Source organism: Acanthaster planci, unplaced genomic scaffold (assembly GCF_054643075.1).
Source record: "Acanthaster planci isolate LZ-2023a unplaced genomic scaffold, COTS_SCS Contig2, whole genome shotgun sequence".
NCBI classification, from domain to species: domain Eukaryota; kingdom Metazoa; phylum Echinodermata; class Asteroidea; order Valvatida; family Acanthasteridae; genus Acanthaster; species Acanthaster planci.
In genome coordinates, this window is record NW_028257626.1 from 364,503 (window position 1) to 390,441 (window position 25,939).

General features: G+C 40.2%; 1 protein-coding gene across 15 annotated transcripts in view; it reads left to right on the plus strand.

The window, feature by feature from the left end:
* Positions 1-25,939, plus strand: part of LOC110986867 (ryanodine receptor 2-like) — a 188,975-nt gene that overhangs the window by 110,745 nt on the left and 52,291 nt on the right. For 10 of the 15 annotated variants that reach the window (XM_087131551.1, XM_087131550.1, XM_087131563.1 and 7 more), the window contains 24 exons: positions 450-540; positions 1,591-1,731; positions 2,211-2,374; positions 3,021-3,099; positions 3,601-3,690; positions 3,997-4,134; positions 4,556-4,633; positions 5,275-5,350; positions 6,242-6,365; positions 7,446-7,466; positions 8,935-9,074; positions 9,448-9,497; positions 9,990-10,114; positions 11,998-12,051; positions 14,225-14,274; positions 14,861-14,921; positions 15,613-15,854; positions 16,474-16,555; positions 17,856-17,882; positions 21,319-21,461; positions 21,734-21,869; positions 22,967-23,020; positions 23,739-23,854; positions 25,664-25,842. In XM_087131551.1, the coding sequence (XP_086987677.1) occupies positions 450-540; positions 1,591-1,731; positions 2,211-2,374; positions 3,021-3,099; positions 3,601-3,690; positions 3,997-4,134; positions 4,556-4,633; positions 5,275-5,350; positions 6,242-6,365; positions 7,446-7,466; positions 8,935-9,074; positions 9,448-9,497; positions 9,990-10,114; positions 11,998-12,051; positions 14,225-14,274; positions 14,861-14,921; positions 15,613-15,854; positions 16,474-16,555; positions 17,856-17,882; positions 21,319-21,461; positions 21,734-21,869; positions 22,967-23,020; positions 23,739-23,854; positions 25,664-25,842 (2,461 nt within the window). The remainder of the gene's footprint in view (positions 1-449; positions 541-1,590; positions 1,732-2,210; positions 2,375-3,020; positions 3,100-3,600; positions 3,691-3,996; positions 4,135-4,555; positions 4,634-5,274; positions 5,351-6,241; positions 6,366-7,445; positions 7,467-8,934; positions 9,075-9,447; positions 9,498-9,989; positions 10,115-11,997; positions 12,052-14,224; positions 14,275-14,860; positions 14,922-15,612; positions 15,855-16,473; positions 16,556-17,855; positions 17,883-21,318; positions 21,462-21,733; positions 21,870-22,966; positions 23,021-23,738; positions 23,855-25,663; positions 25,843-25,939) is intronic. The other 5 variants (XM_087131552.1, XM_087131556.1, XM_087131559.1 and 2 more) reach the window with 5 other exon arrangements.

A 25,939-nucleotide genomic window follows, 5' to 3' on the forward strand; every position in this document is an offset into this window, starting at 1 on the left:
CCTGTCCCTAGCACCGTGCCCAGGCTGCATATGTTTTTTTCCCAAACGAGATCCAACAGTTTCTGAAGAGGGCGCCCTCTGTGCTTATGCATTATTCATAATCTGTCCAATCACCGATGCTCGACGGTGGATGTGTGGACTGGTCGGAAGCGGTCCTGACTAGAAATCCTCTGTCCAAGGTTCAAATCCCCTCTGTTGTGTTTACCCAATGCCCTGCCCTGTCTCCTACCCCAGCCCCCGTCCTAGTCCCTACCCCAATTTCCTGTTTAGTCCCAATCCTAGCACTTGCTGTAGCCGCTACCCCATCCCTTCTCCATCCCATACCTCGTTTGCCCTCACAAGCGTAGGCTATTTTAAAGAACAAGATCTTAGTGGCTTAAAATAGATTGAAACCACCCAAAAAAGGCTGTAGAGTTCTGAAACCTTTGATATTGCTGTGTGCATTACAGGAGTCTGCGGCCAAGCATGATGCAACGATTACTCCGCAAGTTGATCATAGATGTGCCTGCCCTTGTTGAACACACCTATGTTGCCCTCAAGGTACATATTTAAAGATTATTGACGACTGTGATGTTGGATATGATACTGTAACACCTGAGGGACTCATGGCACCCACAGCTTTGTCTTGGTTGCTGTCTGTCCATGCGGAGCACAACTGGTAACAAAAATTACAGTGCTCTGACGTCTAGTCTATGATATCAACATGTGATTAGTACAACGATGAAAGTAACAAGCATTTTTTTGTCCTGATCACTTGATCATTGTAGGTCACTGAAAACACAATATTCAGGACAGTGGCACAACAGTATTATGAAAGACAGGGGTGAAATCCGTTCTTCTCTCATATCTGCACTTTTGGAACTTTTTGTTAGAGCAGAACTTGCTTAATAGAGATTATGCGTTAATGCGTCCTCAGAGGGCAAGGGTTTTGTATCACTTGTATATATTATGCTTGAGTAAAACCATTTGTGCATTCATTGTAGCTATTTCAATTAACAAAAACAGCCTCTGAGATACCATGGAGATGTCAGCACCGCTTAACTTCTGTCTTGTTCACATCTTGCCAGCAGTGGTCATGTCTGGATTCACACTGGCTACTTCACCTGTTGAGTTGTCATTGCATATACAGTACACTAATAAGCAGGTCATGGGTTTGATTCTCACCAGAGGGAACTTTTGAATTAAGTTTTGAATATGCATTACTTTAAGGTACTACATCAAAAAAGTGAATTCACTTTTTCAATGCAATGCTGATCAAATTTATTGCAATTACGACAAATTAGAATGCTGAAAGACACATGTAGAAGTTTTACTGCAAGGAGACTGAGCTTGAAAGTGTTCAGGGGTGAAATTTAAGAATCGTTCTTGAGAATTTGTGCAAATTGCTTTTTGAAATAACTGTGAAATGTTCACATCAAAACTTGTCGAAATAAAACATAACATGCAGTAGTACAGACCTCTTGCACACGGATATGCATGTAGCTGGTCCTGCTTGACCTCATACACTCCATAGCCATGCATTGTTGGAATACAAAACTGGCTCCTTGCTTCAGAGTTACTCGTACATGCTACTGTCCTGTTTGTCCATAGCTTCTGCAGCTGCACTATGAGCGATGCATCAACTATTATGGCAGCATCGGTGGCTGGGGCAGCCACGGCATGGCCAACGACGAAGAGAAGAGGCTGACGATGATGCTGTTCACTGGGCTGTTTGATGCCTTGGCCGACAGGGTGAGCCATTAAATTTTTGAATGACCGTTTAATTGAGTCTTCCTTTCTTGGGTTCAAGCATAATTCTTACTCTTATTTGAGGATTGAGGGCTGTTTTGGATGAAATGCTATCGTATACAATCATGATTGCTTATGCTTGCAGTGGTAAGAATAGTTCCATTATGTGACAGATGGTATGTTCTATTCCACGAGGCAGCACTTGACAAACTTCATGTAATTCCTGATACAAAGTGAAGGGAGCTAGTTCTTCAACCTCGAATAAGAAACATGTGCACAGTAGAGTTTTCTCAAATTTTGTTCTCAAATCTTTTAAGTTTATTAAATAACCACTTGAAAAGTAAAGAAAATGGGGGAAGGACAAGATATCACTCCCCCCCCAGGGAAAATTGAAAATTATGTCAGCGATTATTCAGACACTTGATTTTGTCATGTTAGCAAAAAGAATTTATCTCTTGTGTTTTTCACCCTTTTCAATATAGGAGTATGACTCTGAGATGTTTGACAAAGCCCTGCCCTGTCTGACTGCCATAGGCAGTGCCCTGCCACCGGACTATTCCATGGCTTACAATGACGCCAGCTACATCAGAGAGTCCAGCTTTGATGCAGATGGGCTATACCAACCCAAACCTGTCGAAACATCAAGGTGTGGACCGTACCGGGCTGCTTACATAATTCTAGATTTATATTTCATGTGATTGACAGATCTCCGACCTGTTGAATCTGCTGTTCATAAATTACTAAGGCAGTTTGAACAGTTTAATTGGTCCAGAGACCATCCCATTGGCTTTTTTTTTCTTTTCAATCAGATGATACCACGTGTGTGAGAAATGTTTGAAACCAGTCAATAAAAACTGTTGCCCCTCAATAGGGATAACCAATATGTTCATTGTTACTTTGAATCAAACATACTAGTCTAAACTGGCTCATCCAAATTTGATTCCTCTGTTTGTAATTTTAAATTTGTATTGTTGTCAACTTAAGGTACTTTGAGCAGTCTGGTTGGCATAGTGCTTCTTTCATCACCTTCCACTTCTCCAGCTTGGGTTAAATTCCTGGCTCCGTCCATACATGGATTGGATCATCAGTTCCCACCTGATTCCCTGGGTTTTACCCAGAATATTCTAAGGTTTTCCTCCCACCTCTAAAACTGTAACTGCTTCTCATTGTCTCTACTTTTCACCTCTCTCCAGGCTTACGAGCAATGCCTAGGGTACTTTTGAGGAATCCTTGGTGTTATTGCCAGAAACACCTTATAAATAAATACTGTTTAATTGGTTTTCTTTTGATAGAGTGCTGTTGAATGAGAATCTGCTGTCTTTCAGTGATCGCTTTGCCGAGCACCTTCACGATGCCTGGGCACTCAATATGGTGCGTCACACAGTACATAAAGGGTCGTTTCATGTAAAAAACAAATGCGGTTGACGAGATTGCTTTTTCTTGATCCATATTCAGGCTTCAAGTTACTGGAAAATTTTTATACATCTTGACTTTGCAAAGTTTGGTTTTTTCTTTCACTTTCAACTTGTTTGCGCTTGCAGTCAAAGGATTAACTCGTGCCTAGAGTATTCATATATCGCTCTGCTAGTGTTTATCTGCTGGAGTTAACAAGTCTTTTTTGAACCATTGGAAGTTCACCCCCTTGCAGGATGTCTTTTGATATTGGCCACTTAAGAATTAATGTTTGAGGAAAAGAACATGAAACAATCACTAATTATTCAATCACTCTTTTTTTCTTCTGATATATGTGCACACAAAAGAATGCTCCAACCTTTGCAAACAATATACTCAAATTCAAGGTTGTACTTAGTTGATCATACAGTGATGAGTTGGAGAAAAAACAGGGTCTATTTTTCATTTAAAAATTTGTAGTTTGAAGCTGGTTGGACCCATGGGGAGATCGAAAATAATGCTATGAAGGAACACCCGTCGCTAAGACCTTACCGCACACTCCACCCTAAGGTAAGAATTACTGATACACTCAAAAATAACACCGATTTACTGTCTCTTACGCTGTTTTACAAGGTGTCAACAAAACTACTCAAACCCTCTAACCGCTATACCTTTTGACAGACTGACCGTGCCAATTGTAATGTTTTTATAACACTTACCATCATACCCCTAAAAGAGGAAATCTGCCCTTACTTTTGCAAAATTGTCTGCGGCAACTAAACTTTGCATTTGAATGCAAATTTGCTGGGAGTGTGTACTGGCCCTTGGGAGAGCACTTTTGGAGTGACTTTAATCTTGTAACATTTGATCCTGCAGGAGAAGGACAGTTACCGAGACATAATCCGAGAGAGCTTGAAAGCCATCTTGGCATGGGGCTGGGCCATCGAGAAAAGCAAAGTTCAAGAGCAGCACGCTCATGCCCATAGACCGAGACGCCTGTCCAAAACCAGCCTGGTAGGTTGATGGTCCGTGTACACATAACACATACTGCCTCAAAAACATTCAGAGATTCGTAGCAAAGATTTCTCACCTGGGGATTTTGGAATGGATTTTTTTATTGTTTTGAGTGCATGTGCAGTGCCTTATCATAAAGTACAGCCTTTCTTCAAATACCAAACTCTGTATGAATTGTCTGGGTGTTACGAAGCTTAAACTAGCACTCAGAACAGCTTTTAAAAACTTTTTGCCCTTACTGACAATCTTGAGAATCCTTTGAATTTCCATTTTTTTCAGGATAAAGCAAAAGGAAAAAAGTGGTGTTCTAACAGATTATGCAGTTTCCAGTTTTTTACAAGTTGCTGGCTACCTTTTGCCTGAGGTGCTGCTTTTGAATTTGATAGTTTGTTGACCTCTCCAACGACCTTTGACTCCACAGGGTGCCATGGAATCTCCTCATGGTTATAACCCCCGACCAATTGACATGAGCAACAACACCCTCACAAGAGAAATGCAGGTAGGTCAGTCTTTAGAATGGCATTAAAAAACCACAGAGTGGCTATCCGCCTCGATCAGAAGTACCCACTCATCGGTAAAAAAGGGCTGTGTTGGTCAGGAGTGTTCACTTTGTTGGTAGCAATGTGACTGTGACGCGTGCCTTTTTGAGTCGTTCATGAACCAGCAAAGTTCAGTTCCGACCAATGGAGCCTTCATTGCTAAGAAACCAGCGTCCTCTCTTTCTCCAACCCGAGGCCCATAAAGTAATGTGACTTCCAAATTTTATAGTTAGGGTATTGTACAGAAAGCTTTGCAAATCTCTGTAATGTTTTAGATTCCACTTTTTCGTTGAGGTACTTTACATAGAGGCCATTCATTTTAGGTCGATTCATGGCTCTTGGAGATTTTATATGAAGAGATATAAAGTTCTAGATCCATTTGTTTCAGAGTGATCTGGTTCCTAGTCCCAGGGGTGTAGATTGGTTCAGTAGAAGTATACAACAACTCGCCTCCTAAGTGTGATATCATTTTGAACCGGGCAGTGTAGTGCAAATGAATGGAATACACGCACGTGTTGGTTCACACGCTGGTTCTCTTGTCCCTAGCCATTACCAGAGGAAAAAAGTGAGGATGCATACCTGCTGTGCACTTGTATTTCAGACAATGGCCGAGCGACTGGCTGAGAATGCACATGATGTCTGGGCTAAGAAAACCAAGATGGAGATGGATGCAACAGGTAAGGATTATTAACGGTTGGAGGTCAGTTAAAAGCAGGCTGTGTACTCCCCTCACTGACCACTCCTCCTTCCCCCTCCCCTTCATTGGAAGAGCTATTCAAATTCCCAATATTGTCCAATCAGTGAGCTCCAAATCACCACAACCACTTTATAAAGGCCTCTACAAGAGTCTTGTACACTATAAATCAGTAGGAATCCTCATAATTTTTGACCCACATCATGTCCACTTTCATCAGGATGCCAAACTGAGTGATAGAGCAAAACAGCAAAACAGAGCTCAGTTTGCTCTTTTCAATGCCAATCAGAACCAACATTCTAAAAAAAGGACTTGAAGCTTCAATTTGTGTTAGCAAGTCACAAATAATTGTGAAGTTTTGTAGAGATTTTTTTACAGGATGTAAGTCAACCAATTCCAACTGGGTGACATGCAATTATGAGTATTCTTTGTACCGGCTACACAAGAGACATTTAAATACACTGTGGCACTTTCTGTATGTGATAGCAGATGACATCTATATACTCATCCCCATGCTTAGCATGTGTGAAGCCCTCAAGCTTTAATGTGCCATGACCAAATGTTGCCAAAGATCACTCTGTGGCATTGTCACTTCTGCAGAAAACTCTTAAGGCTGCAAATGATCACTGAGCATAAGCTGATTACATACTGGCCAAGGGGTCATGTGATGTACAATTCCGAGTTTTGGTTCTCTGTTCATTCTTTTCCTTCAGCACTTTAATAATCAAATTCTCTGATTGATAACTTTTTCGCTTTAAGTAAGCTTCGTGAAGTTTTGCCGTGTCCTGCACCCCGAGACGCGGCAGTGTAAACATTGTAATCACTTTTTTTTCACACTCTAAGACTAACGTTGCCGGTTGTGGATACATTACAGGGGGAGGTTGCCACAGCCAGTTGGTACCCTTTGACATCTTGACCGACCAGGAAAAGAAGAAAGATCGCGAGATGGCACAGGCCTTGCTCAAATTCCTGCAGGTTAATGGCTACCGGTTGCACAGGTGAGAACAGATTACCACCAAGCAACACCTCTGTAATGAGCATTACACTACTGTACATTTGCCCATAACAATAATCCTCACTCCAGTATACTGTGTAAAGATATGCACCAGATACTACATGTAAACCATACTTTTTTAGTGGATCCCAACATGTGAGCTCCTCTGTTATTCCTTAATCCCTTCACGCCGTGAGGCGTTAAGACACGCCGTAAAAATTGAGATCCTCAGCCCGCTTTTCAGCTTTTATTCTCGGCCCACGCTTGAGTGAACACGGTGAAAGAAGGCAGACCCTGGCTCTTGTGTATATGGCAATTGGCCTTTTGTGATGCCCAGAAATGAAAAGACCGAATTTGCATCATAATCACCAGCTTCACAATAGTTCCCACTTTGAAAAGAGGCAACGGGAATGTGGAAGCTTGAGTAGAGCCGCATGCCACAAAACAGTCAGCCTTTTCACCGTGTAATTCAAAGCGTGAAGAGCACGCTGGGCCACAAACCGAAAATTTGTGGTTTGGCAGGTGGCCTTCGTGGCCAAGCGAGGCTGGAATTCTTGGAGTCGGCTTTCCGAAAGCAATTTCCGCCGAGAAGGGGTTAATTGCTTCAAAATCATATCCAATTCTTTTCAGTATTATGACAAAATATTTAACATCAAATTTGGTCATGTATGTTAAATGTATGGTACATGTAACCTTCCTGGATCCTTTAAATCCAGTTTGAGTTTTTGTAAATCGAAGAAGGTAGAGCCTAGTGTTTATTTCTTTTGTATACATGTATAGAGCCAGGCCTGATACTCTAGTAGAGATAAAGTGCATAGTATGTGATGCAGATGCATTTGGAGAATATATGGACGTTTGAAGCAAAAATTAACACGAAGGCATAGTTAGTATCATTTTTGGTAAGTCAGGGTGTACAAAGATTTCAGGACATTTGATGCCCTATTAATATTTCAGTGTGGGAAATCTTTGTCAGAAATCTTCCAAGTGGGAAGTTTCAGTGTAAGATCTTCATCACAAGCAAAGGAAGTCCACTTGTTTTGTTTTATTCACTTTATGACTTTGTCAAACTTTTACCTTGATCCAGCGAAGAGGAAGAAGAAAAGAGGTAACCGTGGCAACCATTCTTCACATTGAAGTTCTTTTCTTAACTTTCCCAGTAGCTGTTGTAGACATCCTTTGGACTCCTGTTGTTCTTGAAATTGCATGAACACTACACCAAGCATGTTGTAGATTTTTTCAAAATACAAATCTGTTCCTCCAGATTAAAATGTTTTGTAGAATCTGACCCATCATCCCCTAACCAAGATACAGTGTTGTTCTCAGAACAGAATCACACTTGCAGAATTTGTATTTCTTGTGAAGAAAAATGTTGCCTGGAATAACTCACAGCCAAGAAGTTTTTTGGGGTCAATTTTGGCCAGGTTTGGGGATGCTGGATCATATGCATTTTCTGGTATATATTGGTTTGTTGTAATTGACTGTGATGTCTCCATCTGTGAGCATGAAGCCACAGTCTGGCTTTAACTCCTGTATCATTGGTAAATGGACTGTGTGCACAACATGATGACTTCTGTGTCTGCCACCTTCATTATTTGAAGAAGAACCCACATGGTCGATGCTGCATCCTAAATTAGTCTAAGGCTTTCCTTTTTCCATCACATAGCAGGCTTTGCTGTAAAACATGTGAGAGTGCCCTCAAGTTCTGGGGCTTTCTGATACGTTTTATGCCTTTTTCTCAACCAAATGGCCACTGATGATGTATCAATGATATCTCCAGTGAATTTTTTGTGTACTCCACAACTTTGCCAAACAGTATTTTCCACTGAGCGTCTCCATTAATGATAAAGAGGCCTACACTGAGTAATCATGGCCCCCCCGCCGTACTAAGGCTAGGAACCTGTCTTTGTGCATGCCTCTTTGTTATACAAATAATGGTCTTGCTTCCTGTGTTGTTTTGCATGTGTATATGGTTGATGGCGATGACCTTCCAAAATCTCCCACAGTAGCAATAGTTTACTGCTTGATAGAACTTTCCATTCTTGAGAAAAGTATGTTCTCGTAGAATTGATTACATTAAAGTTTATACTTTGAATTAGTGCATTTGACATACATGAGTGCTTGAAATGTGCATGTTTTAGTCTGTAATAATTCCAACAAACTTTGATGCTAAAAGAGTGATGTAATTTTACTTGACAGCTTCTATTGAAAGGTTTGCATCACAGAAATAACAATAGTGATGCATGCATTCCTATATCTCAAAGCATATTTAACAGGTGTTTCCTGGTATAGTTGGTCTTTTCCAAAATTACACCTTTTCTCTTCATCTTGTGGATACCTGTATATTTACATTTGCTCGTACTTCTTTACACACTATTGTCTTGTGAATCTGAACATATTTAACTGTAGCTATCATACAGCGTTGCTTATGTTCTAGCCAATTAACAATTATTGACTGGTGTGATGACACCTTAGGGATTCATAGCACCCAAGGCAAAGCCAAAAGTGTTCTGAGTCGCGTCTGTTCTGTCTTTTGTTCTGTCTTGTTTCTATTCGTCTGCTTTTAATCTTTGCAGGACGAGCAGACAGTACGATGCAGACGGCCTGGTGAGAGGTGCCAGTACAATTGAGAAGCGCTTTGCCTACAACCTGCTGGAAAAACTGCTCCATTACGTGGACAAGGCACATACCAACCTCAAACCAATGATGAGAGATGGTAGGCCGGAACTTCAGCATGTGGCGCTGATATTGAATGGAGTTTACTGTGTCTGGTTTAACTGGCACGGATGAGCATTAGCAAGTTCAGTGATAGAATTTCATCTGCTCCAGTGAGCAGGGTGTGGTTGACTCTGTCACATTATTTGTTTTTTGCAACCCTGGTGTGGACACTGAGCCGTAACAGTGCCAAATTTGTGGCACTTATGTTGCAAAATGATGTAATGGATGACCTTGGTTATTTGGCAGGCAAAGGGACTTCTTGAGTTGAATGAGCAAATTGGCTGCAAAATCACATTGAATTTTTGTCTCAAAGTTTACTGAATTGAATGAAAAATATTAGTGAAGTGTTTTCAATGTTATTCACTTTCCAGCACCACACAAGAGGAAAGAGGAAGAGAAGAGCTACAAATTCTTCACAAAAGTAAGACAATTTTAGTCGTGTTTAGACTAATTGCTGTGTGTTAAACGGCCTTGAATAGAATTGTGAAAGAAAGTTTCCAGCCCAAGTCCATGGTGACTTGGAGGTGATTTGAAGTCTGTATGGTGGGGGAAGCAATATGGAATAGCTGCCCTGCAACATGGAGTCCACTGTTTTGTTTTGTTTTTTTCCCTGAGCCTTGCTAATTTATAAGAGATACTTCCCACATTATGCTGTCACAGGCTACTTATTACATCATGAGTTGCCAATGACTTCAATTCGGAATGTTTTTTACAACTGCTAGAGTACACCCAAAATTTTGGTAGTGTGCACATGAAGCCAGAGTTAAATTTTCTGTCTGGCAAAATGGGTCCCTTGTTTCTTGGATATGAGATTATATTAATTACTTTTGGTGGTGTTGAAAGGAATAAGACACTCCCTCACATTTGGACACTGTCCCCCTTAGACATCCATCTTTACCTGCATTCCCCACAGGTGGTGCTCCCCCTAATTGAGAAGTACTTCCTGGCCCACTCCACGTACTTTGTTTCGGCACCTAACTCACCTCAGAGCAGTCGTTATGGCTCAGCATCCTACAGAGAGAAGGAAATGGTCACCAGGTGGGTCTTGTTTTTTTAAAGGCTGTCTGCACAGAAATGCGCTTAGTGTCCACATTTGGCATGTTAAATTGCCTCAGGAACTGCTAATACAACTGTAGATTATCCAAATAAATTTTCAAATAAATGGTATTTTATTTTGAAAGTTTTCGAGTGGTCTTGTTCGTTTTCTCAAGGAAACCGTAGCTTTGCCTTTTAAAATCCAAACAAGAAAAAAAGAAGTAATTAAGTTTATAACATGCCATTGTAGTGTTTCTTTAAGTTGGAATGCTTCCGAATGCAGCCTGCTGTCTGAAAATAATTCATGTGTCGAAGTTCATCAGTAGAGACGGCCGAGAAGTGGAAAGATAAAACTAGAAACTTGCATTTTTGGAAATTGCTGCACTGCTTTGCTTCATCAGTTGGCTTGATATCATGTTAATACACCTAGTCGGAGAATCTAAGATTTTATGATTAAACATTAAAGGCTTTCAAGTAGAATTTGTGGTAAAGCTGAAGATGACCGTGCAAAATGAAAAAAAATGGTGTTGTCTGAGAAAATAGATATGCAGATGTAGCAACATTGGTCCCACAGTATGTGGACACGTGAAAAAAGCACACTTGCACCGTCCATCACCAGCTTTTCCTTAACATGCATGGGAAGTCTACATGAAACCATCTACAGTGTTTACAGTTGTTTGATGTCGGATTATGGAATTTCCTGGGGCATTTTACCCAGATAGTGTTATCCATCTGTCTGCATCAGTAACCTTCTGGTCATTAGCATACCTGTACATGAATGTTGTTACCTCTACTGTTGCATGGTGCTATAGCAGAATTGTTTGACAGTGAAATCCAATATTTAGATATCTTGGTTACATGACTCGTAAAGCATCACTGCCTCTTGATTCATTCCATAGTTGTTTCTTTGAAAAGAGGACTAGTGACAGTTTGCAAATGACAAAAGTTAAAATGCGTTTACTTTGCTGACATGCATTTAGCATGTAAGAAATAGTCTCACTATCAAAACAAAAGTTTGCATCTCTGAAAAGAGTGCTCCTGTGTAGATGGTCTTGTAACATTTAGTAGTTACTTGAAAAATTGCTGGTTGTACACTTGTGATTGGTCCATGTATTTTTACACATTGCTTGTCACTGATGTGATATCTTCACAAGACCAACACTAAACTGGAGTCTCAGGACTTTGTAGTGTTTGAGAGAAAACAAATCCATCAGTGTAAAAGCAAACTTGACAATCTGCTGTCTTACATTAAAACCCACGTCATATCTCGGTTTAAGGATTGAGAAGAATACTTGAGATATTGAATGGAAGTTGGAAGACCTTTACTTTGCATCTCACACAGTGAGAACTACTCAGTGAGCTCTGCTGTTTGAAGTGCAGGATTTGGTTAATTCCCGATCAAGGGGAGAGGCCATCTTAAAGAGAAGCAGTGCATGCTGGGATTAGTTTCCAAATGCAAGGGCCAATGATGGTGTCCCACATGGCTGTCTGTCTGCATAATGCATATTCTTTCAGATGCACACAAGATGTGCACTACAAAATAGTGCATTTGTAAGCAGAAGGTAAAGGCATATAAGTGATTGCATTCATCCTCAGGAACTACTCACTGTATAGAGAATGCTATCCCATGATGGCGAGTAGGGCTAGCAGGGAAGCTCTGCTCTCTGCTGTGTTGATTTATATACATGCATGCACCTTGTGTGCCATGCGATGGCTGAAAGCTTACCAAGCTGGCTTGTGTACAGACTTGTAAGAATAAGGGGTCTCTGGTTGATATGAGTATGTAACCTTGCAATACCTCGTAATTGACCTTTCACCCCACTTCCTGCTACTCAACTCCCGACCCCTCCCCCAACAATCCATACCCACCAAATCACAACCCAAAGTGGCCAACCCGCCAAGACAGGTGCTTCCCCCGTGGAAACGATCATGGTGGCAAGGTGAGAGGCTGAAAACTCTGCATGAGGGGAAAAAAAACACCCAAACCTTGTTTCTTTTTTCTGATAATGCATCCTCCTGATTGCATGAAAAGCCGCATTGCCAATTTCTTTTTTTCTGAAAGTGGTGTATCCCTTCAATAGTTTGAAATCCCTTGTTATAGGAGTAAAATTTGGAGTACTTGTAATGAAAAAAATCTCTGTTTGCTTTGGGTTTTTTTTGGAAGTGCCTCATCGCTGTGTGTTTTGTTTTATGTGTCTTTTTGATTTACATTATATTCATTGTTTCATAAAGTGTCTAAAATTATTGTAAATGAGCTAGAAGCTTTCTTTTTTTAGAAACTTATCTTATTTCAAATAACTCTTATGCTCCAGAATGTATAGTGTTTTTATTGCATAAACAGAAGACAGTAACGGTCATTATCCTGTATTGTAACTGAAATGCATGTGATATGAATGTAAAAAAATTGGACTTAATTGAAGAAGATCCCAGCAACTTCTGAGCTTGACTCTAGCTAGGGCTTGAAGATATTTATATTTATAAGCATTTTGTTCGTAATAAGCACAGATCACTGCACATTCTTTACCATCTAAAGATGCACAAATTGTTGTTACAGATTTTAGAAATTTATTTTTTTATCCCATTCATGCTCCTGCAGCTGCTCTTTGTTGCTTTTCTTCTTAATCGTGTCTCAAAATCAGTTTCATTCTTTATACAGAAAGTATGTAAAATTTCCTTCATAGACCAGGAAGCAAACTTACCAGAAAAATATAAGTCTCTGTGGTCACCGTATTAAGTGAATCGTCAGATGAAGTCTTGTGTACTCAGTTTTCTTACTGTGAAATAGTTTGCAGTCTGTCATTTAATTTGTGTTGTGGGTGTGAGTTCTAGTGTGTAACTTTTCCAGTGAAATAACCCGATGATTTTGGCTGTTGTGGTATGTGAACTATTCCCGAGTAGAGTCAGACATCCATCTGCCCTTATATTCACTTTTTCTATACAGTTTACGATGTTACCTTGAAGAATTGTTTTGAAGTAGATTCAAGATTGCAGACTCATTCCCTGATAGGCATTTAGTATGTTGGGGTCACGTGAACAAAATTATTGTACATGTTTTCCTTTTTCTCTGATTTTAAACATTTTTAACCCTCCTATGCTGAAGTCACTCTTTGGGTCACTTGGTGAACACCTCAAAGAAGCACAGCTGTGTTGTGTTGTGCGCTGCACCAACTGTCCCTCACAGGAATATCAGATTGCACTTTTTTTGCTGCCCAATATCTGTGCTTCACTTTGTCATATGCATAATTGTGCAGTAAACCAAATGCAGTGAAGAGGACTGCACAAAAGACCTTGGGTCATTTTGTGCTGGCAACCCACTGTGTACACACTGAGCCTGTGCATGTTTGGGTTCCATATAGAAAACACATGCAAGAGAGTGACTGTGGGCACTTGTGCATATTTGTGCTGTAAAACCAAAGGAGGGTTAATGCAGTGAATTCACCTACAGTGAGAAAAAAGTGTATTGTCTGTCAAAGATGTAAAAAAAAAAAACAGCTCAAGAGGAAAAAAACAAGTGTGTCCTTGATTCAGATTTTTCTCATGGGTTATTTTATCCATGGGCTAAATTGGCTTGTAGCAACTTACAGCATAACATTAATATTTCAACTTTTTTCTGAGCTTGGAAAAATATGAAGAAAGAGTCTTAAAACCTTACGTAAAAAGCTAGTCGTTGAATTTATATTTGATAGTATTTACAGGTTGGCCTTTTGGGGGTTTGAAAATTGATTAAAGATAATTTCAGTCTTGTAATAAATAAGTTAGAAAATTTGCATAATTTTTATTGGCATTATTATTTATTTCTAAACCTTTTTTATGCCATTGATCAGTGCCGTTTTCATTATTTTCAATTGTTTTTTCCAATTTTTTTTAATGAGTGTTCTTGAATCTGTAAAATTTCCATGTTGACTGTAATAAGTGGTCATAAAGCTGTAAGTTTCCACAAAGTTTCATTACTTAAAATACGGGTATCTTGTTATTTTGAATAATCTGTTGAATTTTTCTCATTTGTTAAGTAATACTTTAGAACTTTCCTCCATCGGAATTTGTAAATTAGCATACAACTCATGATTTAGAGCATAACAAAAAGTAACCATTGTTACGTTTTTCTCTGTGCAGTCTGTTCTGCAAACTGTCACATTTGGTGAGACAGAAGATCAACATGTTTGGTGAGTTGTGAGAAAGTTTCCTGACCCTCTGCACATTTTGTTGGGCCAAGTTTCATGGCTTTATCATGGCTACCTTGAGAGGAAACTAAACTTCAAAACTACTTTCAATTGGAATATTGTTTAACCCCTTTGCTGTGGAGGACTTCTACTTCCACCACACCGTTCTGTGAGGATTAGTGCATACCACACATACAGTCTATTCACCATGCAGCTGCTGGTTCAATGGGGCCTGCTGCTGGACAAAGCCCCCCATTCAGGGCATACCACAGCCCAGCAGTTGCGGTCAAAATAATCCCGCAGTGAAGGGGTTATGGAAAACTTCGTGACATACACACAAACCAGAAAACAACGTACATGTAGACATAAATATGAAGTTGTGATTGGTAAACACTGAAGTTTTATTTGCACTGATTTTTTATTGGCTCGCAGTGGTCGTTTTACAAATTATTCCTTGCCAGGGCTGTATTCTAAAAGGTCTTTTTTTGAGAATTTCTTTCCTGCGTAAATGTGTTGTCAAGAATTTACGAAAGATCAAAGGCCTTATGACAGCCGAGGGAAAAATGATTGCATTTTCTTTTTCGTTTAGGTCGGGATCTAGAGTGCATCATCAGATGTCTAAGGGTTGTGGCCCAGTCCATGGATGCAAGGTAAAAGCTTCCCTAGTGATGGGCATTTGATTTTGAAGCAACGTGTGATGTGCTGAAAAGTAGCTCCTGATCCAGTGGGAAAAAAACTGTTTCTAATCTTAAAGCTTTCTGCATCTCTGGTTGTTTCTGTAATGGACCAAGCATGGTGGGTCATGGCCCAGCAAACTCAGTCCAAATGGGTCAAGTGGTGGCCTCAACAGACAACCCAAACAAACCAGAAAATTTTATAACTAACACAGGACATGGACAAATAAATGCCAAATCCGAAAATGATACTCGAGAAAAGAAACATTTGTTTTATGCAAAATACATAGAAATCAGATAAAGTGATGCGAAAATAATGTGAAGCAAATGAGGGGTTAAACAATAAGGTCAGCTGACAGAGTGACTTGGCCTGGTGGGGGGGTATGAGGCTAGAGAACACACACTGATGAACAAAATAGCCTATTGTAACGCCTACAGGGCAAAGCAGAAATGACAATGACCTGCCCCCTTAAATGAGCACAGTGGCCTATTTATCCTGCCAAATGTATCCAAATAGAAAAGAATGTCATAAATATTGGGCATAAATGTGTGGTGTTGTGTGGTATGGGGAAGCATTTTTTTGCAATTCTATGGGCATTTTGCAGTGGCTTTTCATTTGTGTATTTCTTCCCGTTCTCGGCCCGTCTCTGTATAATCGGACACGCAGCTCAGTGATGAAGCACAGCTCTGACGTGGTCAAGAAAGGTCTTGTCAGCTTCTTCCAGCACGCAGCCGACGACTTCGCCGCCACTGTCCAGAACGTGAAGAACGGCCGCTTCAGTCACATCAAGACCACCCCGGTGGTCAAGGGCAGCAGGGTGGTCAACTACGTGCCAGGCGTTCTCATTCCGGTGCTGACCAGTCTCTTTAGCCACCTTGGTCGGCACCAGTTTGGCCAAGACATACTCTGTGAGTAGATGAGAGGCTGATTTACTGGTCTAAAGCCAAGTTCATGAAGCAGCTCAGCTCGGGAACCTGCTTAGCACCACAAAATCTATGCTGAACAGAAACAGGTTACCATCCAAAACTTTATGCAGTGGATATTGCTTTTGACTGGTTCCCAATGATGTTTGCATAGCACTTAAATTTGCTGAGTAGTAGTAGCTTTTATCGAATACCAGTGTCACCACACATCAACAGGCTGCCATGTGATGGGACTGGCATGTACATGCATTACTCCTTGTGGGTGTTCCTCAACATGGCTGCCGTAATGCCGTATTCAGTACCGGACCATTTCTGCCAAGCACCTGTACAAAATTTGGCCCTGGTAACCACACATTGAAGACATGATGCCTCTCTCTTGTGGTAACAATGTTGGTACAAGGAAAACTGAATCCACGCATACATCCTTGGCATAATACGACCTGCACATACATGTAAGTGTATTACCACTTCTGTAAATGCGTAATGTGTGGTTACCACTTAGTTCGTAATGAAATGTACAAAGTTTCTGATAAAAATGGCTTCATTCAAATAAGAAGCATCACAGTTTGACAATGAACAAATCTTTTGTGTTTTGGTGAAACAGTGGACCAGGTCCAGGTGGCTTGTTACAAACTCCTCAGCAGTCTGTACTCACTGGGTGCAGATAAATCCATCTATGTCAACAGGTGAGTCAGTTGAGGGCACCAACTTAACCAAGATGTAGTTAGAATGAGGTTTAGTAAGTAGGGGACCAGCACCAAACTTCCCCAAACTATATGTAGTGGCATCCTGTCACTTTCGCCGCATTTTATTGCCTAAGTTGTACAATATGTAATGGCACATTCACAAAAGGTACAATACACGTGTTAGTTCACAAATTAAATAACGCAGAAGTTTGGCCAAACAAATTGAAAATGAACAATGTTGTAAACTAATCATGTTCGTTTTGGACTTGTAATCGCTCACTTATCAGAGTTTATATGTAAAATTCTCAACATTGTTCGGCTGTAATGAAGAACATTTTTGGATTCTGGGAAAACTTCCCGATTTTTTACCTTGTGCCAACAAAGAAAGAAAAAATGTTCGAAATGGTGAACATAGCTAACAGGTGACTGCTGAAGTATTGAAAAAGAACAGAGGTCGCTAAAGGTGTTATTGCCCTCATTAGAGATGCTCAATTAAACTGTTGCAAAACTAAGTAATTTTCATGAACGTACATGTACATTGTGAAGCTGCATAAGAATTACACATGCTGTGAGGTTACGCCAAGTTTTGTAAAATCAGCTGCTGGATTGGATGCATAGAAAGAGGAAGACAGTGAAGCCATGTCTGAGAAGTTACAGTTGGGGCTGGAAATAACCAGTCAGCTTATGGAAGGCGCTCACTGGTGGCTGCAGCCACTTACCAAATACATGTGTGCTACTCTTAGCCACAGCCAGTCAATTCAGACACGGCAAAATAACTCCCAGCTGATGTTGGATTTATTCAGATTTCGGGTATTGAAAGGTCACAAATGTTCAGCATTGTTCCAATTTGTAAAGAGCGTTTGTTATTCCGTGTCTTGTTCATGAAACAAAAAGATCTACCTTTCAATTCTTGTTTATAACTGGTGCTCAAAAAAGTCAGAGAACTTAATAGGGTAATCCTGTCTTCTCATCAGTTGTTCTTGTTGATATATGTATTTTTTGGTGTCGTGTGTTTTGTACAAAGTTTTTGAAGTTTTAAAGTTTACATGCACTTCAGGAAAAATGGGCATATCTGAAAATTCCATTTCTTGAAGCAGTTTTCCACAATGTCTCTATAAACTTATCTTTTTTGTTCACTATTGAGCACATTTCAAATAAATTCATTACTAATGTGAATATCTCATTCATTTGTATTGTTTATTGCCCTCTTGCACTGAATTGGAACATGGCATGATACGATGTTTATCTCTCTTGCTTGACATCTCATGATAACTATGGTAACCACATCTCTGCTTTTCAGCATGATGGTGAAAGAGGACATCGACAGGTAATTGGAGGAGAGACACTTCAAACCAACCAACCCACACTCACTGCATGTCCACGTGAAGTGTGCTTGCTTTATAACACTTTCCATAACGTCACCTGCAATGTTGAACACAGCATCATCTGTCCATTAGCTTGCTTCAGTTCTTTGGGGAGGGGCCAGCTTACTCATAAAAAATAAACATATGTAATGAACCTCAAATATGAAAAGATTTTAAATGATTATTTCTCCATTTCTATTTACAGTCAAACAGCTATTTCCCAGTTTTGTCAGAAATTTCTCAACTTCCCAAAATTGTCCGAAGAGAAGTTACTATATGTTCCCCTAACTTTTTTTTCAGAAATTTCTTTTTAAAAAGTTGAATTTTAGAGAATTGGATTGTCCAAAGTCAATTAGTTGGAAATCACTCAGCCAGGCTCTGTGCTCTGTTACCCATTGCCAGTCACTGGCAACCTCATCTCTGAAAAGCCATCGCATATTACATATTTCAATACATCTATTTCGTAATATATCTCACAAATGAAGCTTTAGAGTAATAGTTGGTATGGAAAATCGTTTTCCAGTGCTCTGCAGGTTTGCATGCTAAACTGCCACATTTCAGTTGCCCTCATCTTCTAGAATAAATTGATGTGCATATTGTACTATGCACATTTTTTCGATAACCTCCTTTTTGTCAAATGATGCTGGTCCTTGGCTACGGGATTTATCTGGAATTCAATTTTCCGGTCTACTTTTCATTTCTCTGGCTGTATTTTAGTCTTTTATACTTCTCCAGTTCCACGGTAGCACATCCTGGTGCTTGGGATAAACTCCCAAGGTCCCAATATTATTGAGCTGTCTGCCTGGAAATGTCAAATTTATTTACTCAGCAAAACCAAACTGGAAAACTAGCAAAGATGAGCCACACCACATTTTGGCCGGAACCCTTTTCCCACCAAAATATTAATGCCCCTGGCAAATTCATGAGCTTGGCAGCTCCAAAATTGTTACCGTTGCCTGCCCCCCACCACATTACAACTGATTAACCGCAAACATACAGGAAACAATTCCAAAGTCATCTTTTTTGACTCCTCATTCCAGTAAATATAGGTGGCATTGCCCTTTTCAGCAACCTTATTTGGCAATTCTAATTCAACAGCCTGTCGAAGGCACTAGGAGTTTTCTTGCACTGAACCCCCTCCCAAGACTGTCATGAATGGGATGTGTTTACCTTTGAAATTGTTGTGAATGGGATATGTCTTTTTTGTGCCTCATGTTTAGCCTTGCTCACTGGATTGACTGGCATGTAAAGATAAAAATATTCCCCTAAAACCCAAATGCCTTCACTTAAATATGCTCAAGTGAGACATTTACAAATCCACTGAATGTTTAGGGCCCCAGTTTCAGAATTGGATTTGGAAAAATAATGGAATTTAATATTTATTATTTTAACATACTAATTGGTACTGAATGCAAATCCTGTAAGTGCTAACATTTTATTCACAGCTTTGCGGTACAAAATTCATGTGGGAGGCAGGGGGTTGCTTTGCTAACCATGTGCAAATCATTGCCTGTTTTAAAGGAGCACTCCGGTTGCAATATCATTTGTGGAATTTTCCACAGTTGCCAGCGCGGCAATCTCAAGTAATGTCTGCCAAATTGTTTTAAAGAAGCATGTTAGAAGATTTGTCTTTTCCTAATCAACCCAACAAAAAGATGAAAGCAAGTGGATAAATTGAAGTCATTATGCTCTTGATATCTCATGATTGTGTGTTTGTGCTTTACCCTCCAAATTCTTGGGCACTCTCAGTTGTAACTAAGCCCACTGGTTTGTGGCACCACAGTGATTCAGAGTCTACTCATTTAACCAGAGTGCTCCTTTAAAATTTGCCACAAAGCTTTATCCCCCCCAGAACTGATGGCTGCAAGGCGTGATAGTGTTTAAACCCTAAAAGAGCTGGGGAGGGGGTGGTTGGGTACCATCTTATGGGGAAGGGGTAATCTGTCATACAAGATCTTTTTGAACTTCATATAAAGACATTGATTACGAATATTGTCGAAATCACTTATGATTCACTGTTTTATGCATGTTGGCCCACTTGCAATAAGTGTATTAGTTTATAAAGTTATTAATTTTGGCTGCCCTGTCTTGGAAAACTGGACATTTTTCAAGAACGGCATGTCCGATTTTCATTGGTGTCAAAATGATTGGAAAACATCACTGGAAAACTCCTGAATGCTCAGCACAAAAACCAGCATTATGACGGTACATATATCAGATAAAATATAGAGGGGGCGTATTCCCTGTCTGGCTCTTTTAGGGTTTAGTGTGTATTTTATGCATTCATCTTCATAACTGTAGGTGTATAAAGATTTTTACTGCTAGCAGTGTGGAACTATGTACAGTTTTAAGATTGCGATTTTAAATGTGTTGGTTGCATCCTGAACATGCTGAATGGCCATTTAAAAGCTTAGCCATACAGCACAGATACATGTAAATTGAAAGTTTTGCCTGTCCAAAAGTTGGCTTCGAGTCTTTTTCCATGAGAAGTGTTTAACAGGGTTCCCGTGGTCCTGAAAATCCTTGAAAAAAAAAAGAGTTGTCTTAGAGAGTCATGGAAAATTAAGAAACAGTAGTCACAGAAAAGTCATGGATATTAAGATCATGCAAGGGTTACATTGGTTAGGCCACTTGTTGATGTGATAACAGAATGAAAAGTTACAGGCTACATTGTTGTTGGTCTGTAGTTAGTTGATGTGGTAGTCTTCTTGTTTGTAATACCAAACATTTTTCTCTGCAAAATGGTGTTAAGTGACATAGAAATTGTTACATTCTAATCCTGGAAACTCGTGGAAAAGTCTTGGAATTTGGACTTTCAGATTTTTGTGGGAACCCTGGTTTAAGCGCTCTTTTGCATGGTAAAGGTTGCAGTGAGTTTTCTGAAATTTTAAAAGAAGCCTTGAACATCAAGCTTACAGTGTAACACTATGTGCTTGTTATGGCCATGAAAAGCTAAGTACATGTAGGAAGCAATGTAAGTGTGCTACATTGCTGTTGGCACTGCTGTGGCTGCATCGGCAATACACCTTGAGCATCAAATACCAAGCAAATTAAAAAAAAAACACACACTTGTTGTGCCAGTTTGCAAGAAATGTAAAAAGTCACCAACATTTGCAATATGCAATTTAGACAAATCCAGCGATGCTTCACTGGCCCCTTCAGATGGTGGAAAGCATTGTGTCCAGCTTTGTATAGAGTGACTGCTATTTAACTGTGGCTTTGCACAATAGTTACCACATTGCTTTCCGCCATTGGCAGGGGCCACAGAAATAACCAGCGATGGCATTACCGTGATTGCCAGATTCGTCTGTACTAGCAGCAAGCTTGAAGTGTGTAAGTAGATTGAATGCTGGCACTTCTATTGATGGTTTCCTTGGGAATCTGCTTTTCTGGTACCAGGCATCGGCCAGCAATCGGGGAGCTGCTGGCAGCATTTGCTGGGGCTTTCCCGGTGGCTTTCCTGGAGCCTCACCTCAACAAGCACAACGGGAGCTCGCTGCTGGGTCAGCTGGAACTCAAGGGAGCAAATTACGAAGGAGCAGGTATTCTGGCCTGTTTATGTCTTTGGAATTTAAAAAAGTGGAAGTGAGCATTTCAAAGATGGCTAAAAGATTTAATACATATTTAAAGAGTTTAAAGAAAAACTTCAGTAAACTGTTTAGTGAAGTACACATGTACATTAAGGATAAATTTCCATCCAATAAACATGGTAGCCGCTCTGTAAAACATGCACTTCAGAAACTTACATCAGTAGCACATGTATCTTCACATGTATTCACATGTATCAAAAGCTCACTTTTTCTCTTGTGAATAGAGGAACTGTTGAGACTGACCTCGGGTATTCCTACGTTGGAGGCAGTCATGAAGGAGCTTGATCAGATGGCCACAACGGGTGCCACATACAACGATGCACCCCACGTCATTGAGGTCATTCTACCCATGCTGTGCAGGTATTGGAATAAACTCCCTTTGTGCATGGAGATATTCATGCACCTTTCCAAGTAGTTTGCTGTAATTTACAGCATTTGGTCTGTGATCATGCTGATTTTAATTTTGCACACCGAAACCATTTTGGTTTGGAATCTGTAAGTGCAACAATAAAATTCCACTATCCAGTTGGGTATTTCATGGAGTCAATGCCATTCAAGGACAAGACTTGACCTGTGGCTGTACTGATAGGGCATATACCTTGCACTCGTGTATTGCTGAGTGACCTTGGATGTGCTCCATTTTGGGCATGCCCCATTGGAATACCACACTGGCGCATTCTAGTCTCCTCATAAAAGAACACTCCACAAAAGCCTAATTAAAGAAAGTGTTTACTTTAGTTTTATGGTTATTTTTGCCAGTCCATCTATTATGCTGAGAAAGTGGCGCGGTAGGAATTAAGCTTTAGAAACTTGGCATCGTGGTCTGACTTTCGATCACAGGTTGAAACCTGAAAATGGGGTAAGAGGTCTACAAGAAGAGTGTCCAGGTTTTGGAAAAAGGACTTTCCTTAGATACCTGTATCATCAGACTATGTCTTTAATGCGCACATTCGCACTCATTCAAAGTACATTTTGGTTCAAGTAACTGTGGTGCTGGAGATCACTAGTTTTTATACAATAAGTGGAATTTACAGTATGTGAAAATATAACCACTGCACTAAACAGCAGGGATAGTCATTGTTTGCCAGTCTGACATACATGTATGAAGTGTAGACCCATGAACAAATCATGTCCAAATAGTGCAGGTTATGCGAAACCTGTGCTGACTAAGCCAGGTCTGCATAAGGTTACCCATTTCTGAAAAACTTTTTTGGAGGCATTTTTGGTTTTGTGTAGTACAAGGAAAAGGAAGAATTGGGGAAACCATCAACAAAATCTAGATTAAAAGAGGGTTCACAGAATAAGAAAACGGTTTTGTCACCGGGTTTTCTTAATGACTCATCAAGGCAACATTCACACTAGTATTTGGCAGTATAAGAATTTCATTCAGAGTCACTTGATTCCACTGTCTTCATATCTTTAACAATTCTTTCTTTTTTTTTCAAACTTTTTACAAGCTACCTTCATTTCTGGTGGATGGAGGGTCCGGATAACATCTGCAGGAGGCAAGGGTGAATATGTGTTTCCTCTCCTCCTGGAGTTTCAGACTTTGTCTGTCTTACCTGGCTAGGGCTGGTGAACTCACATGTGTGAGAATTGGCTGTAGCCACGAGCCAGTGGCTTTCATATGGACACATAGCACAGCCAAGTAATTTGAACTGTCTCGTATGTTCAAACTGCTACCAGGGTCTTATTTGATTAAAGCCATAGCCGCTAGCATAGTTTGGCTTCAGTCACTGGTTTGGAGGGTGCATGAGGAAAGTTAGTTTGAATGGAATCTTGTTAAAGCACATTTCTGTTCAGTTTCCCATCATGTTCAGTCATTATGTTGGCATTTTTAATGTGTTCCTTGATGGCAAAACCTACTTGGAAAGAAGACAAGTCAGGCTTTGCACTAAACTATTTTTTGTAGTCTTTGATGTTCAACTTCAAAATGATTGTGAAAAAACATGTTGACAATATTGGAGTTGGACATTTTTTTCCAGAGACTGTTTTCTTGAAATATGTTGTTTGAATGAAGACCAGTTAATGAATCCTTATCCTGTTTGATTTACTCCCTCTTTTTTCTTGTTTGCATGGATAAAACTTGTTACGTGTAGTTTGTCCTTTCTTGTTCAGTAGCAGTTGCCAAAGTTCTCTCCTACTGTTGAATTAATTTTGTTAAATTTATTTTCGTGATTGGTGATTTAAACACGTGCTTTGTTTCTTTTCATTATTTCCAAACAACAGCAATTACTGGACAATGGTGAACTCAAATCATCTCAACACCACACTGGGTAACGTGCTGACTTTGATCAAATTCAACCTGGGTTCTGAAGATGCCCCATGGATGACACGCATTGCTGGTAAGTTAGTCTGACAACTCGTGGCATTAGTTTGGTCGCAAAACCACTGTTCTTCCGGACATCACTTATGGCACTGTGACTTGACCTTAACCCTCCTGCATTCCTCAAAATCCGTCTGGAGATTTTGGAAGATTTTGAAGGATTGAGAAAGGAAGAATTAGCTCGCTATTACTTACTGTCCGTGCAAAGAATTTGCAATTGGTTGGTTTCCTGCACTGTGAAGGATTTTGGAGGATTAACAAAGGAAGAATTAGCTCGCTGTTACTTACTGTCCGTGCAAAGAATTTGTAATCGGTTGGTTTCCTGCACTGTGAAGGATTATGGAGGATTGACAAAGGAAGAATGAGCTCGCTGTTACTTACTGTCCGTGCAAAGAATTTGTAATCGGTTGGTTTCCTGCACTGTGAAGGATTTTGGAGGATTAACAAAAGAAGAATTAGCTTGCTGTTACTTACTGTCTGTGCAAAGAATTTGTAATCGGTTGGTTTCCTGCGCTGTGAAGGATTTTGGAGGATTGAGAAAGGAAGAATGAGCTCGCTGTTACTTACTGTCCGTGCAAAGAATTTGCAATTGGTTGGTTTCCTGCACTGTGAAGGATTTTGGAGGATTGACAAAGGAAGAATGAGCTCGCTGTTACTTACTGTCCATGCAAAGAATTTGTAATCGGTTGGTTTCCTGCACTGTGAAGGATTTTGGAGGATTGACAAAGGAAGAATGAGCTCGCTGTTACTTACTGTCCGTGCAAAGAATTTGTAATCGGTTGGTTTCCTGCACTGTGAAGGATTTTGGAGGATTGACAAAGGAAGAATGAGCTCGCTGTTACTTACTGTCCGTGCAAAGAATTTGTAATCGGTTGGTTTCCTGCACTGTGAAGGATTTTGGAGGATTGACAAAGGAAGAATGAGCTCGCTGTTACTTACTGTCCATGCAAAGAATTTGTAATCGGTTGGTTTCCTGCACTGTGAAGGATTTTGGAGGATTGACAAAGGAAGAATGAGCTCGCTGTTACTTACTGTCCGTGCAAAGAATTTGTAATCGGTTGGTTTCCTGCACTGTGAAGGATTTTGGAGGATTGACAAAGGAAGAATGAGCTCGCTGTTACTTACTGTCTGTGCAAAGAATTTGTAATCGGTTGGTTTCCTGCACTGTGAAGGATTTTGGAGGATTAACAAAAGAAGAATTAGCTTGCTGTTACTTACTGTCTGTGCAAAGAATTTGTAATCGGTTGGTTTCCTGCGCTGTGAAGGATTTTGGAGGATTGAGAAAGGAAGAATTAGCTCGCTGTTACTTACTGTCCGTGCAAAGAATTTGCAATTGGTTGGTTTCCTGCACTGTGAAGGATTTTGGAGGATTAGGAAATGTCCTCTTGTTGATTTCCTTGAGGAGTAGTCTTAAGGCAAGATTTATATTAATATCTCATTTCTCTTACATGAAAATAATATCTTGAAACCTGTTTGCTCATGGTACTTGCTGCTTGGCTGACCCAAACTGGTCTGCTAACCCCAGAAAGCTTGTTGGTCAACTGATAACATCCGTACTGGCAAAAAGTAGGTCTTGGGTTTGAATGCCACCCAAGTGAGCTTGTGAATTATTCCACAATCCTGCAGACCACACTAGGTATACAGTTGTTTGCAAAAATTCTCATCAATGAACAGAAAAACACCCAATATAAAAATTAACATCATCTGACACAAAAATGATGTGCCTGTGTAACCCATGGACTTGAAGCAGCCTGCCATCTTCAGCAAGCTTGCAAAAATGACATCGTAAAAACGTGTTGATACAGTGAGTTTATTTTCTGTCCCACAGCTAATGCCCAGCCCATCCTTAATGATGTAAAGGAAGAGTTACTGAAGACCCACTTCCTACCAGTAATTGTCAAGCTGCGAGGCAAGATGGAGACGGTCTTTGCGGCAGAGGAAGTCCTCAAGAAGGAGTACCCCATGGGAGGCAACGAGATGGAGGAGGCCGAGTTTGCCATTCTTGAGGTCAGAGGTCGTTTCTTTAGTCTCTGGGGCTAGGTTTACTTTATGTGGCTGCACAACTGTACGGAATGTTGTGATGCAGTGGAAAAGTCATGCAAAC